Source organism: Pelecanus crispus, chromosome 8 (assembly GCF_030463565.1).
Source record: "Pelecanus crispus isolate bPelCri1 chromosome 8, bPelCri1.pri, whole genome shotgun sequence".
NCBI classification, from domain to species: Eukaryota; Metazoa; Chordata; class Aves; order Pelecaniformes; family Pelecanidae; genus Pelecanus; species Pelecanus crispus.
The window spans coordinates 25,678,180-25,692,257 of NC_134650.1; the positions used below are offsets into that span (position 1 = coordinate 25,678,180).

The 14,078-nt window shown below is 54.3% G+C and overlaps 2 protein-coding genes across 3 annotated transcripts in view; both read left to right on the plus strand.

Moving 5' to 3' along the window:
* Positions 1-4,421, plus strand: part of EDC4 (enhancer of mRNA decapping 4) — a 38,337-nt gene extending 33,916 nt beyond the window's left edge. For both annotated transcript variants that reach the window (XM_075715460.1, XM_075715461.1), the window contains 3 exons: positions 1,038-1,257; positions 2,001-2,164; positions 3,511-4,421. In XM_075715460.1, coding sequence (XP_075571575.1) covers positions 1,038-1,257; positions 2,001-2,164; positions 3,511-3,703 — 577 coding nt within the window. In that variant the 3' untranslated portion in view covers positions 3,704-4,421. The remainder of the gene's footprint in view (positions 1-1,037; positions 1,258-2,000; positions 2,165-3,510) is intronic.
* A 633-nt stretch (positions 4,422-5,054) lies between these two features.
* NRN1L (neuritin 1 like) lies at positions 5,055-7,809 on the plus strand. The gene is made up of 3 exons (XM_075715857.1): positions 5,055-5,112; positions 7,289-7,448; positions 7,536-7,809. Exons 1-3 carry the CDS (start codon positions 5,055-5,057, stop codon positions 7,807-7,809), a joined length of 492 nt encoding a protein of 163 aa, XP_075571972.1.
* Positions 7,810-14,078: the final 6,269 nt, after the last annotated feature.

The window sequence follows — 14,078 nt, forward strand, 5'->3', positions numbered from 1 at the left end:
ATGTGGGAGCTCAGGGCCTGCATTTCACAGTGTCCCGTGTGTGTTGGAGTACAGAAGAACCTAAGGCAGCCCGAAAGCATACTCAGTTCTGACTAGCTTTACTGTTCTGAAATGTTCTTCTGGTCTTTTGAGGGCTTTTCTTCTTTCCTCTGTGTCCTCAGGCATCTCAACAGTTTCTGCAGGCTACTCTCTGCTCCCAGCTGCTCTGCAGCAATTTGTGCTTGGCCATCCTGGTTTCAGGACATGATTCTGGCGGTGCCTTCAGCACATTTGCACCATGAAGCTGGTGGCAGGTTGCCAGGCATTAAGACTGGCTGGCAGTCACATGTGGGGCAAAATGCCCCTGTCTATTTTAAGCCACTAGGACATATGTCAGAGCACATTGGGGTCTTCAATGCAGATCAGACTTTCCAGGAAGGCTACCAGACTAAATTCTGGTCTTGTCGCATGGGCTGTGCTTGCTCCCAGGGAAGTCCTGCTCTTCTACCTGTGGTAGAGCAGGTTTGGTGCTTTGTACCCTTTGTAAGAGAGGGAGGATCCAGCCCTTGGGTGGGAAAACATGTAACACACAGCAGTGGAGCCTGCACTGTGAACTGGTCTTGTGTGGAGAAGTCAGACACTCAGTGGAGGTGTGTTCTCATTCTAAAGGTATCATCTGCAGGCTAGGAGACTGCATCGAACAGATCTGATATAGAAAGCTGGGCCCATTCAGGGATGAACCTAGAGCTTAGTAGCCTTGTTTGTAGGCCAGACGCATTAAATACTTAAACCACTGTGTAACGAGAGACTTAGTTCCCTGAAACATAATTTTCCTGCACAGAATCCCAGCATCTTCCGTCGGGGTGTTGGCCACAGAGCTACCTTGCGCAGCATGTTTCCGATGCCTGTACCTTAGAGCAATGTGTATTAACCCTTTGGTAGCCTCACTACAATCAGCAAGCAAGCCTGTGTTTTCTCACTGGTACAAGCTTTGTGCAATGTTGTCCCTCAGCCTTCCATTTTCAAAGATGCCTGTTGTTGTGGTTTTTTTTTTTTAGCATGCAGGAGTCTATTTTGGCCCAGGTGCAGAGGGTTATTAAAGGAGAAGTGAGCCTGGCTATGAAGGAGCAGCAAGCAGCTGTCACCTCAAGCATTGTCCAGGCAATGCGCTCGGCAGCCGGGACTCCGATCCCCTCTGCTCACTTGGATTTCCAGTCTCAGCAAACTCACATCCTTCAGCTGCTCCAGCAGGGACACCTCAACCAAGCTTTTCAGCAGGTACCTAGGGTTCCCAGTAGTGGGCATCACTGCTTGTTGGGGGATGGAGTGGGGAGAAAAAGGGCTCCTTGAGCTGGGGACATAATCCCACAACTCATACAGGAGTTGCCTGAAAAGACCTGTGGCAGCAGACTGCTCAAGGGGTGCAGCTGAACTCTCATGCAGGTCAAGCCAGAGCCAAGTAAGTTCCATGATTTGGTGGCAGTTGAGTTCCTTCTTCCCTGCCCATGCCCTGTCAGGACAGTGTCAGCACTCCAGTAAGCCAGAGTGTTTTGCCATCAGTGGTGGCATGTGGTGCACTCCCAAAGAGCAACAGCTTCATAAGCTCCTCCAGGCAGATCTACCAGCTGGGGCCAGACCTTGCCTTTGTCTTTGAATATGTAGGCAGATCCATTTGAGCTGCTGCAGACAAACTCCTCTGGGAATAATAGCAGTGCCATGCCGGTGGGCTGGCAGGAGATGCAAACGTTGCCCTGCTCCGTGCTGCTAACTGTAACCTGCTCCCCTCTGTCTGGTTGTGGTCTGTTCAGCTTAGAACAGACACAGGTATCCTATGAGCATAGACTGAGAGCCTAAACATGATCCGGCTTGCTTGTACAGCAGGGTTTGCAGAGACTTCTACTTCCAGAGGAGGCTGGTGAGCTGTTGAGCTGCCCCAAGGCAGAGGGCTGCCTCATGCTCTGTCCTGTGTCCCTCACCTGCCTGTTGTTTCCTCTGCATTTCTAGCTGTGTCTTCCTTGCAGGCTCTAACAGCAGCTGATCTCAACCTGGTCCTGTATGTCTGTGAGACTGTGGATACTCAGCAAGTATTTGGACAGCATCCATGCCCGCTGTCCCAGCCTGTACTGCTGTCTCTCATTCAGCAGCTCTCCTCGGATTTGGGTACTCGTACAGAACTGAAGTTGAAGTGAGTATGATTAGAGCACTGGGTCTGAACCTATGCAGACCTCTTTCCTGGCTCTGGCTTTAAATTCAGTGCCTGGAAGTGGAAGGTGGTGCTTTGATGAAGATTGGAGCTTCTGTAGCCTGTTACTGGCATGTGAACAAGCAGTAATGACTTGGAAAAAGATGTGGGCATTGCCACAGAAAGCTTTGCTGCCCAGAGGTAATAGTAGAAGGGCTACCCAGCTGTAGGTGCTGTTACCTCCTGGATTGTATTCTGTAAATATTATATGCAGTCTGTGCAGCGATTTCCTTTAACCAAGGAACAATTCCCCTCTAACGGAGGGATAGTGCCATGTTTCCTGGATAGCTTAATATCCAGAACAACTTTGCTCTGTCCTCAATTCTTAACCTGTCACTGGACTTCATGTCAGCAGTTTCTTGTCATGACTGCCAGACAGGCTCAGTGGGAGGTGGCAGTAGGAGCTACTGGAAGTAATGTGTGTTAGATGTTCTAAGCAAAGCTTGTGACAAAATAGTGACTGCACTGATATTTGCCATAAACATTTTTAGTGAGTGAGTCAAACCCCCGTTATCTGTCCTAAAAAGCTAGCTTGTTAAGGTACCTGCAGGTTTTAACCATGGCTTGTATGGAAAAATGACTTAAATTGAGTTTTTCACTCAAGTTAACAACAGGGATAAAGCAAGCTAGAAAAACTGAAAAAGAGCTTACAGACAAGCTGGTAATCAGAGTTAAAGTTGCTGCTGTTAAATTCAAGCTGGTCTGTTAGTGAAAACCTTTTGCAGTGACTGTGTTGCCTTACTGTCAGGCTGTGGTTTGGAAGTTTATGGCTTGTTTGAACTTTAGAACAGCTTGTTGGTAAAATTCTTACTCTTCCCCCACCCCTTCCTGGACAGACACATTGGAAGAAGACCTTAAATATAACCCTGCATGAAATAAGCCTCACTGCTGAGGATTTTTACTGTCCAATAAGTGGCTGCTTCTGCTTACACTAAAAAGACATCAAAGAAGATACCTAGAGAGTTGTGACCAGGCATGGCCTGTGGCCAAGTGCCACCTCCAGCTCTGCAGAGAGTTCTAGCTTGCTGTTGTGCCTGCTTGGTTCAAGCAGCCAGGTTGTGTTGCACGTACTGCAGGCTGGAAAATACATAGGCTGCCCTTACATGTTGAAGAAGGGATAGGTGGACTCTGCTATGAGTCAGTAACGTTTATTTTCTGATGGCTGAACATACTGCACTGAGTCTGGGTGGGTGGGGGAGCAGAATTGTGCATCTTCAGTGCTAAAATGAACTGAATCAGATTGGGATCACGTGCTGGGTTTGGTTCTAACCCTGGTCTCTATCCTTCAGTTACGTGGAGGAAGCAGTGATGCACCTGGACCACAGTGACCCCATCACCCGAGACCACATGGGGTCAGTCATGAACCAGGTGCGGCAGAAGCTCTTCCAGTTTCTCCAGGTGGAACCCCACAACACGCTGAGCAAGCCTGCCCGTCGCCTCATGATCATGCTGCAGGGCCTGGTCACCCCCGGCATGACTTAGGAGGACCTGGCTATCTTGTGGGCTGCTCCATGGAAGCCCACCCAGCAGATCCAATAGTTACTAACCACGTATGGCTTGTGTTAAGAGCTCTTGCCAGGAAATTTATCAACATGTGTGTGATGTCTCTAAGGCAAACGCCATCTGTGTATAGTCCCAAATAGTCACTGAACACTCACTTGGCTTATTTTGCTAAATAGCCTCTTTTTGAGAGAATTAAGTCTCCACCTGCCCATCCATCCCTGAGGCCTGGCTGGCAGTCCAAGTCGCATTCAGCAGAAGCCGGTGGATTTCTTACTCCTTTAGCGTGGAGTCTGCTGCCATGAGCAGAGGAGAAGGGAGGTGCATGCTAAGCCCCGAGCAAGGGGGCTGCCAGGAACACATGCTCCCTGTTGACCAGAAACTAGTATCTGTATCTTAGTCAAGGACTCAAACTCCTCCTTCCTGTTGGGGTGAGTAGCTGGGAGGATATCAGCTGAGCAGGAAGGGGGTTTCATTGACTCCAGATCCACACTGCTACCACAGTGGGATGCCCAGCCCATCCTACACGGTGCAGGCGGGTTTGGTCAGGGGCTGTGTGTGCATGCCTCTGGAGTGGCCTGAGGAGGTACTCTGGGTCAGGATGGTCAGGCAGCAGCAAGCTGCAAGAGCCCCTGGGGGCTATCAGTTCTGTTGTGTATCGGAGCATGTCCATGGTTCAGATGTTAGTTTTGATTTTACACCAGGGTTTTTTCTTTTTATCTAAATTTTGAATTTTTTTTTTGAAATAACATTAAGAACAATTCAATAAACAACTTTTTGAGAAAAAAAAGTGGGGACCTGCTTCTGTTGTGCCGTGGATGGAAGACTTGCACGGCCTTTAGAACCCGTTCTGCAGCATGTGAAATGTGGCCTCCGGGTGGAGCCCGAGGCGAAGGACCGGGATAGCCCTTATTTTCTTTTCCCAGATCTTCCCCCCAGTCTCTGAGCTTTTCTGGGCCAGTCCAGCCGGGCACAGCGGTCTTTCTTTCCCGGGAGCGCCGGGAGTCTTTCTTACGGAGGGTGGTGGTCTGCTCTCCAGAGGAAGGAGACACTAATTCCCCTTTTCCCAGCAAAAGCGTCTCCTGCTGCTCCTCGCTCCTGGGATTGCGTGGTCTGGGGTCCAGCCCCGGGGGCGCGCCTCCACCCAAGCACCGGCGCACCGCTCCGGGGCCCGGCACCGGAGGGCTCGGCACGGAGGGCTCGGCCCGGGGCTGGGAGCCGGGGGCGGGCAGGGGCGCGGGGCCGGGGCGGGGCCGGGGGCGGGGCGGCGGGGCCGGGGCTGCCGGCGGCGGCGGGGCGCGGAGCACACGGCGGCGGCCGCGGGGTGCGCACCATGGGCTGCGGCTGCTGGCGGCTGCTGGGCGTCGTGTGCCCGCTGCTCCTGCACCTCGGTGAGTGCCGCCGGGACCCGGGGGCTGGGGGAGGCTGGCGGGTGGGAGCGGGATCCCCGGCCGCCTCCGGTTTCATTGCCCCTGCACCGCCCGTACCCTCTCTAGCTGTGGGGAGCGGGGTGCCCTGTTGCCCCGAGGCTCAGCGATCCACCGTCTTGCAGTGCCATGCAAGGAGGAAAGCGGCTTCACAGCACTGCCTGGGGGTCCCTCTGCTCAGGCAGGGATAGTCCCCAGGCTCCTGCTCTCCAGCCCAGAGCAGTGCCCCAAGCCAGCCCTGTCTGACGACCCCATGCTCCTGGTGGCTTTCCCTGCCTGCCCTCCTTCACCGAGGGCCTGGAGAGCATCCTGCCTGCTGGGGAACAGTCATCCCGCAGATCCTGCACCTCACCGGCAGCAACCTGGTGCCTCCACACTCTCCCACTCCTCCCAGAGCTGAGGGAGGACACCATCCTGCTCTGGGCACAGCAGTACCCAGTGACATCCCTGCCCCAAAGAGCCATGCCCAGGGGCTAATCTGGTCCAGCGCTGCATGGAGGGTGGAGGATGGGGACTGCCAAGCCTGGGGCAATTTTTGGGCTCAGAGGGTGGATGATTCAGGCCCTTTCCCAGAAGCAGGGCAGCTGCGTTGGCGCTCACTTGGAGCCAGCAATGCTCTGTAGCACCCTGGGCTCCCTCCCTGCCTTTCCCTTGGGGCTCTCTCCCTGATGGAGCCAGGGCCAGGGGCAGGTTTTTCCCACGTGGTTTTGCAGCAGGGTAGCAGAAGTGATTTGCCCTTCTGGTTTTTCCTTCCTTGCTTGCCCTGCACAGCCTCGTGCTGGGGGAGCTGGGTGGAGGGGAGGGCTTGTGCTGGGCATTAGAGGAGCCCAGGAGGCCAAAACCCAGCCTGTGGCAGGGACCAGCTGGCCAAGGGAAGGCATCTGCTTGCCCTACCAGCTGGTGTGTCCCTGCACTGGTGGGAGATGCACTTGTTGCCTGTCTGGGTCAAAAGAGGAGCAACAGATCCCCCTTTCTCTATTGATACCTGTGATATTTGTGACCTATGTGGCTGGCATCAATCTGAGACTTTCCTCAGTGATGTGTGTGGGAGTTTCTCATCACAAACACCCACCATGCTCCATGAGGGGCTGAGGTTTCAGGCTTGCCCTGGTACTAGTCTCGGCCACAGCCACTTTGCTCAGGGCTTTGTTCCAGGGGCACAGGCATGGGATGCCAGTGGCACGGCACGCGGCTCCCTGGAGACATCCTGCCTGCCTTGGCAGCTGCTGGGCAACTTTCCACTGCTTCTGGGGCAACTTTCCACTGCTTCTGGGTCACCTTCCTGCAGGGGACCCTTCTGGGACTGTCCTCACGGCTTTTTAGCATCCTCAGCTTAGAGAACTCCTGGGCGTGCACCTGCAGCACTTCTGAAAGCCTCACGCCTCCTGTGATGTGGCCCTGCAGGACCCCCAGGGCAGAGCCAAGCTGACTGCGCAGTGTTTCCCTGTGACCCAGCCGCACACCAGCTCTTTTTGGTCCCCCAGCCATGGATGACACTCGCGGTCATCCCCGACACACCGGGTCACACACCGTCTTGTGGCCAGCACCAGGGTTTGGCCAGTCCTGGTGGTTCATCCCTTGTGGAGCAGAGCAGGGAACTGGGGCTTCCCAGGGTGAAGTAGCCAGAGTTACACTTGTGCCTCTTCCTTTTGTGCTTTTCCTTCCTCTTCCCCCTTCCCCTTTTCCCTTCCCTCCCACTGCAGTAGGAGGAGGGACTCCAGCTTGCCAAGCCTTTGCTTTTGGGTTTTATTTCTGTTGTAGTCACAAATTAATCTTTGCTGTTAGGGGATAAAACCCAGGACAGATGGCTCCAGGGAGAGCCTGGGAGGCCTGAGGCAAAGCGGCCGGCATGCTGCTCTTCCCCTGTGGCTAATGGCAGCATCGCTTGTGGGGTCATCACATGATGCCACGTCGGGCTCTTGGGCCAGGAGCGAAGGTTCACTCCGAACAACTGGGGAGAGGATGTGGGGGGTCTGGCGGGATGCGGAAGGGGGTGCCAGCCCCTTTCCACATTTCAGAGCCCTGTGGTCACCCCCACACAGTGATACCCGCACCCCATGTGCCCCTGAGCCGGGCGGGCCAATGGCTGTTTGGGGGGGGGTCTGTGGGCACTCAGCTCCATCTCTCCTGTTCCCCACAGCCACAAGTCAGGACCCTGTCAGCATGGCAGGGAAGTGTGACACCATCTACCAGGGCTTTGCTGGCTGCCTGATCAGCCTGGGGGACAGCATGGCCCAGAGCGTCCGGCGGCAGCGGGAGGAGGGCGGCAAGGAGGCGCAGGAGCTGGACACCATCTGCAAGTTAGTGTCCCTGTCCCCATAGGAGCGGCTGGGACAGCCGGGTGACCTGCCACCAGCGGTCCCCCTCGCTCCTGCCCATCTCCCCAGGTCCTGGGATGACTTTCATGCCTGTGCCAGCGAGGTGCTGTCGAGCTGCCCCGAGGAAGCAGCCGCCATCTGGGAATCGCTGCGGCAGGAGTCCCGTAAGATCCAGTTCCAGGGGAACCTGCAGGAGCTGTGCAGCGCCCGGGGACGCCTGGCGAGCACCCATGGCTCACCAGCTGCTGAGACCAACCAGGCTACACTGCGGGGCTCGGCCACCCCCCCGCGCCCCCATCTCCTGGCCCTGCTGGCCCTGCCACTGCTGGTGCCCCGACTCTAGCCCTGCCCACCTGCGGGGTGCCCAGCTGATGTCCTGGGTCAGTCCCTCGGCGCTGGCTGGGCACTGGCACCTGCGGTCCCTGCTGAGCCCATCTCCCCCCCATGCATCCCTCATGGGGCATAGTCCTCTCCTGCAGCCCTTCAGATGGACTTATATTTATATTAAAGACATTTTTACATTTCTCCTGTCTCTCTGCTGTGGGATGCCACTCACATTCTTCCCAAGCTCTGGGTTTGCTCCGGGGATTGGAGGGGAGATGCTCCCTGGACCAGGCCCTGGGGAGGGTCACCGGGGGGCTCTGCAGCTCTGTCCCCATGGTGCATCACCTGCAGCCGTGCCAGGCAGCCCATGGGACCCTGACGGCCCTGGGGAGGGCTGGACTGGGGATTCCTGCTTTTCAGGGCTAGACATAAAGGATATTCCCTTTAGAGATGGGTCAAATGGTTTCTTTATTTTAAAGGGCATCTTAGGAAAACACAGTGCCTGTATTTCTCTTATTTCCTTTTTGGCATCTGGTAGCTTGTCCTCTAATGGGCAACTCCAGCAGCATCAGACAATTTTCTGAAAGAAATCCCATTTTCCATCCCTTTTATTTTGGTCCTGCTATATTCGGTCCTATTAATGGTCATTAAGGAAATTGGGGGTTGCAGGGAAAAGAGGTGGGTTTTTTAGGTGAGGTGATATAGGTAAAAAAACCAGGGAACTGAAGCTCTCATCCAGGTTGGTCCAAGTGGGACTCACTGAAGTTAAGCTAAGATGATGTGCTGGAGTTTAACTTGGTTAAACTTGTGTCAATCAATGGAATGTGCTGTTATTCCCATTCCTGTTGCTGTTATGCCGCTAACTTCAGATTTTTTTTTCTTTTTCTAGCATACTAAAACCCATTGTGGCAAACCAGTTCCCCTAGACACAGGCTGGCGAGGGGACCTCCCTGCTCTCAAGAGAACAGCCATCTCCCCTCGCCAGCCACATAAAGGGACATTAAAATTGCAAATGGGCCACCCCATCTATTGCACAGATCAACAGCTCCTCGCTGGCACAGCCCCAAGGCTCCCAGCAGTGGCAGCAGGTAGATCTGGCCAGCACGTGGGACACCATCCCACTTGGTAAAGTCAACAGGACCCACATCGCCAAAATCCTCTGGCCGACGTGAGTGCCACTACACCACAGACTGCACGAGGCTCAGCTGCAAGCAGAAGTGATGAGAAAAGCAGCTACATGCCATGAGTAGTGAGTTGCTGCAGTGTCTTTTGATTCCCGGGATGACTTCAAGGCTGTCCCAGAAACATCCCCATGGGCGGTCACAGGGCACGGTTGTGGTTTTGGTCTGGGGAAGTGTTTGCACACTGGCCCATGTCTGAAAGCCTTTGGCATGCAAGTGAGAAGCTTAATTATCACTGTCCTCATCGAGCCAGGGAAAAGTATTGCTCGTTTCATTGCAAAACCTCTTCCTGTGAGGTCTGGTCACTTAAACATGTGATCCCTGACCTCTGGGATGTCACCACGGCTGCTCCGGTCACCTGCCAGTATCCGGGGGCCAGGAAATGCTGCCCGAATTGTTGTGCCATGGTGCATCCTGGGGGGCTGAGCAGTTGCTGCCAATCCCTCCGCTTTACAGGGGGACCCCGTATTTATTTCATACTGTTTATTTCATTAACCAGCCTGGAGCTGGCTTGCGGGGAGACACAAAACATCACATGGAGAGGAGTGGGAACAGGCTGCCGGCAGCCTTTGCCAGGGGATGGTGCTGAGCCCAGGGCCGGGTCCCCCTTGGGACACAGGGCAAAACACCATCCTGGCTCTCCCCAGCCAGCAGCTGCCGCTCCTCATGTTTAACGCTGGCACCAGGGGGATAATCCACCAATTCTTTCCTTTCCAGTTCCTGACAATCCTGTGTTTAAGGGTGAATTAGTGCCGGATCCCCTCAGGGTGGCTAAGAGGATAAACATCGGACAGGCACTGGCCATGCACCGTGCAGCGCCTGTCACCTTGCCAGCACCTCTGTGGGGCCGGGAGCAGTGGGCTTGCCACCGCGGGCTGCTCCCCATCCTCCTCCGGCAGGGTAGTGGGAAGTGGCTGGGGAGCTGGAGGGCCACCGAAGTGGTGCTTTGCCAGGCTGTCACTGCAATGGTGACACTGGTGTGCACCAAACTGCTCTGCTTTGATCCAGCCAGGAGCTTGTGGGTGTTTGGGAAGATCCTCAAACACCCACCAAACTGGGTGTTCAATCCTGCATGCAGAAAGACGAGCTGCACATGTTGTATGCCCTGGAAGATGTCACTGCACGTGTCCCACACCCTTGGCTATGTCACTACATGTCCTGCACACCAGCACATGTCACCACATGTGGCCCACCCCCTTGGCTATGCTACCACACATGTCCTGCAGCTGGAAGGTGTCACCATACATGACACCAGAATATGTCACCGCACAGCCTGCAGGCACTGACAGCTCCAGCGAGCTGGGGCTGGGATTTGGGGATGCTGGGCTAGGACAGGTCTGGGGGTCACCGCTGCTTGGTGACACCCCCCCATGGTGCAAGGGTCCACAGCAGAGCACTGCCCTAAACCCACCGTCACTCTGTCACCCCTAGTTCTCCTTCAAGGAGGTGACTGCAAGGCCGGGAGTGGCAGTGTGACAGCAAGGATGGGCATGCCAACCCCCGGGAAAGCTCTCCAGATGCTCCAAAACTGGGACAAGCAGCCAGTGCCCATCCTCCTGTTGGGTTCTAGGGTTTGGGACAATTCTGTGGCCATGTCCCACCGTGGGAAGGGACAATGTCCTTGTTCCTGCCCCTAAAACTGAACAGCTGACTCCCCACGCACTGGCCAGCATCTTAAGGCAACTGCCCAGGCTGAAAACTATAGTCGCTGGACCGGTGGCCCCCAGCACTGGGCACCTCTGAGCACCCGGCGTGCTGTGAAAACCCATCAGTCTGGTTATGAAACTCTGGCGACCTACTTTACACTCCCTGCTTTTGTTCTTAATTCCCAGATATGGCCGCTCTCCAGATTTTGCCCATCAAGGCAAATTAATTGGAGTAGATCCTAATTTGCTCTCTGCTGTTCTTTGGGCAGAAGATTAAATGCTCTGCAGACATTATCTCCCTCTCTCTTTTCTAAAAGACAAACCTGAATTATTAAAAAAAAAAAAGAACAGGGGATAAAGGAAGGCTGAGTTAGGTTGAGTTGGTGTTTCAATTCACTTTTTATAATCGCAGCAGGGGCCCAGAAGGCCCCCGCATCCCCGGGCAGCTGGAACCAGATAGTGACACTATTCTGGGCAGCTGTGTGAGCGGGATGGCACACGCGGCACAGTGACACGAGGGCCAACCTCCCGGCTATGCCGCCTGCTGCCTCCACTACGCGATGGATGAATCCTCCATTCCTTTGCCCAGGGAAATTCCTTCTGATGAAGGTGCTGGCTGGGGAACAACTCCTCGTGTGCAGGGATACACTTGGGTTTCTCCAACAGAATAGGCTGAAGCTGTGCCGGGGCCACCAGTGGAGATGGGACGGCTCTTTGCCCTCCCACAGTTCCCAGTGCCACCGTCCCAATCTAGTGTCCCCATGGAGGAGCACACTCAGGCACCAGCCTTGCTGGGCAGAGCTGCCTCCAGCATCGCTGGAACCCCAGCGTGCCAGGGAGAAAGGGAGTGTTGGGAGCTGTGTGTAGCCTGGAGGACACTATGTCACAGGGCTGGCCACCATCCGAGCTTGTGCACGGATTTCTGCTGAGCCAAATGTCCAACTTTCCATAAGGAAATGCCAAAAGGCAACCTCAGTCCCTGCGAATCCAACACAGTGGGAACAGCTGAGCAGGAGTCACCTCTACTGCTGGGGCTGCGCTCATCCCCCAGCCTGGCACCCCATCTGTGCTCAGCTTTGGGGCTTTTTTTTCTCCAGAGAGGCATATGGAAAGTTGGATTTCTTTTTTAAGCAGCTTTAATTGAGCATCCTCCCCCTCTGACCTCTGCTCAGCCTTGCTGGGACAACCTTGAGCTCTGGCCCAGTATGGCTGCTGAGGCATGGGTTCACCGCCACATGGGTCTGGGATGTGGCTTGGAGGAAATCTAGATTTCCCACTTCACTCTGTGTCCATTCAATGGCAGATGAGGGACCCCATTTTCCTCCTCTTCTGGCTTCCTATGGTGGGCAGAGAAGGAAGCCCTGTGCTGCCCAAATTGCCCCGTGCCCTGGACATGCAGCAATGTCCCAGGCAGCCTGCGGGTGTGGGGGATGCTGGAGGTGGTGTTGGCTGTTTCCATCACTCCGTAGGAAATTACAGCTTGTTGTGCACCAGTGAGACTCCACATTCGGATGGCAGTGCTGCAGGCGGGTGTTGGATGCAAAGGATGCTCCAGAGGTGTCTCATCTGAGCTCCTGCTCCAAGCAGGGTTTACTTTGGTGCTGAAGCAGGCTGCTCAAGGCTGTCTCTGGGGGAGCTGTGCATCTCCAAGGAGGGAGGATTCTCCACCCTTCTGAGTACCCAGCATCTCCCCGGTGGTCCCAGCCTGCCTTTAGCAGCTCTCATAGGAGAAGCTGTGAGGAAGCTGCTGATGGGAGATGCAAAACCCTAAGGGGAACCCATCCTTGCAGAGGGATGGTGGTTCCCAGGAGGCAGCAGCCAGGCTGCGGGGCCACTTCTGCTGCTGCTTCTTCGTAGAGATCCCTGCCTCAATGGGCTGAATCCTTCCCACAGTGCTGGAGGCAGGCTGTGGGTCTTGTGGGAGTAAGAGTTGGCAGGGGATTTGAGGGGGCAAGCAAGGAGGAGCAGGGTGAGGTTCATCCCTTCAGAGAGCAATGTCTTGGAAGGGAGGAGGCAGAACCAGGTGAAAGTCAATCAAGAAACAAGATGACAGCCTGTTGACAGCAGGGCAAGGGGCTGCAGAGCCTCCCCAGCACTTGATGCTTTGCAGCCCGCAGCTGGTACCCCCAGCAGCAAGATGCTTACCCTGGTCGTGAAACATTTCTTGCTGGAGAAATTACTCTAGACTGAATAACAGGTTTCAGTGGTCAACTGACACTGACCCCAAATTCAAATTGGGTGCCCAAACCGGCAGGCAGCAGGTCATGTAGATGAGAGGAGGGTTCTGTGAGATCCCTGCCTGCTCTTAAGCTCCATCACACGTTTCACACTTCCCCCAGACCTTCTGCAGCAAGCTACAGGGTCCTTCCCGGCCTCATCCCTGGGTAGTTTGCCAGGTGGATATGTTGACTTTGCATGGATGTCTGGTGTGATGTTCTCTTGGCTCCAGTGGGTCTCAGAGCACTACAGTGGCATAAATAATACAAGAAAGAACCACTCTGATTGAAGTTCTCAGAAGTCCATGGTTCTGGCCCAAGAGTTCAATACATGTTGGCTCTTTGACATTTTTGTGCTGACAATTAGCAGTGGTGATGGACCTGTAACTGCCTCATTTAATGTTCTCATGAGCTGGTCAGGAAACAAAGCTGTGAGGAAGCGACTAATGGAAGATGAAAAACCCTGAGGGAAACCCATCCTTGCAGAGCTGCTGTCCCTGTCCAAGCAGCTGTGGCCAAGGTGAGGCAGCCCACTGCTGCATGCCCATCCGCAGCAGCCGGGCTGATGAGGAGAGGTACATGCTTTTTTAATTTGCTGTTGGCACCAAGCTGGTATGGTCTTGAGGAATGGCCTAGAATAATAGGATCAACTTTAATAGGGACATGTGCAAGGTTTTACATGTCGGACACAGGCTAAGCAACCTCCCAGGGACAGTGCAGGCGGCATGTGGCTGTGGAAACATCTCCAGAAACATAAAGGGGATTATGGGGCTGAAAATGTACCAGCAGCACCATTACATGTGTGGGACAACAAGAACTGGCTAATTTCCATTGCAGGAAACTGTACAACTTGCCAGATCTGCTGCATACAGCCCAAGCAGCCCCTTCTCAGACCTGTCACACATTTCTGTACTTTATGTGGAATTACACAGGAAAGAAGCTGATGACAATAGCCTGCATCAGCAGGTATAACTTTTATTATGGTATGACTTACCAAGCATTTTAAACAGCTAAAGAGCCCAGGAGTGTTAAAATAAAACCAGCTATTTTTAAAAGCATGGTAAGAGTGTGAAAACAGCCCCTCTCCACCTGAACCATGTCGGGAATGACATGACAGCCAGGCTGGAAAACAAGTCCAGCAGTGTCGTGTTTGTATCTTCCCTGGAGAAAGAAGTGCCGTCAGCATCTCTGCAAGAAGGTGTCATCCCACTGCTTTCAGGTCATATAGGGCTGAAACGTCGAGTG

Bases quoted from the DNA above. Each gene is read 5' to 3' on its own strand.
- NRN1L (XM_075715857.1), top strand. From the start codon at position 5,055: ATGGGCTGCGGCTGCTGGCGGCTGCTGGGCGTCGTGTGCCCGCTGCTC. The intron at 5,113-7,288 runs GTGAGTGCCGCC...TGTTCCCCACAG, and splicing joins CCCGCTGCTCCTGCACCTCG to CCACAAGTCAGGACCCTGTC. The intron at 7,449-7,535 runs GTTAGTGTCCCT...CCATCTCCCCAG, and splicing joins GAGCTGGACACCATCTGCAA to GTCCTGGGATGACTTTCATG.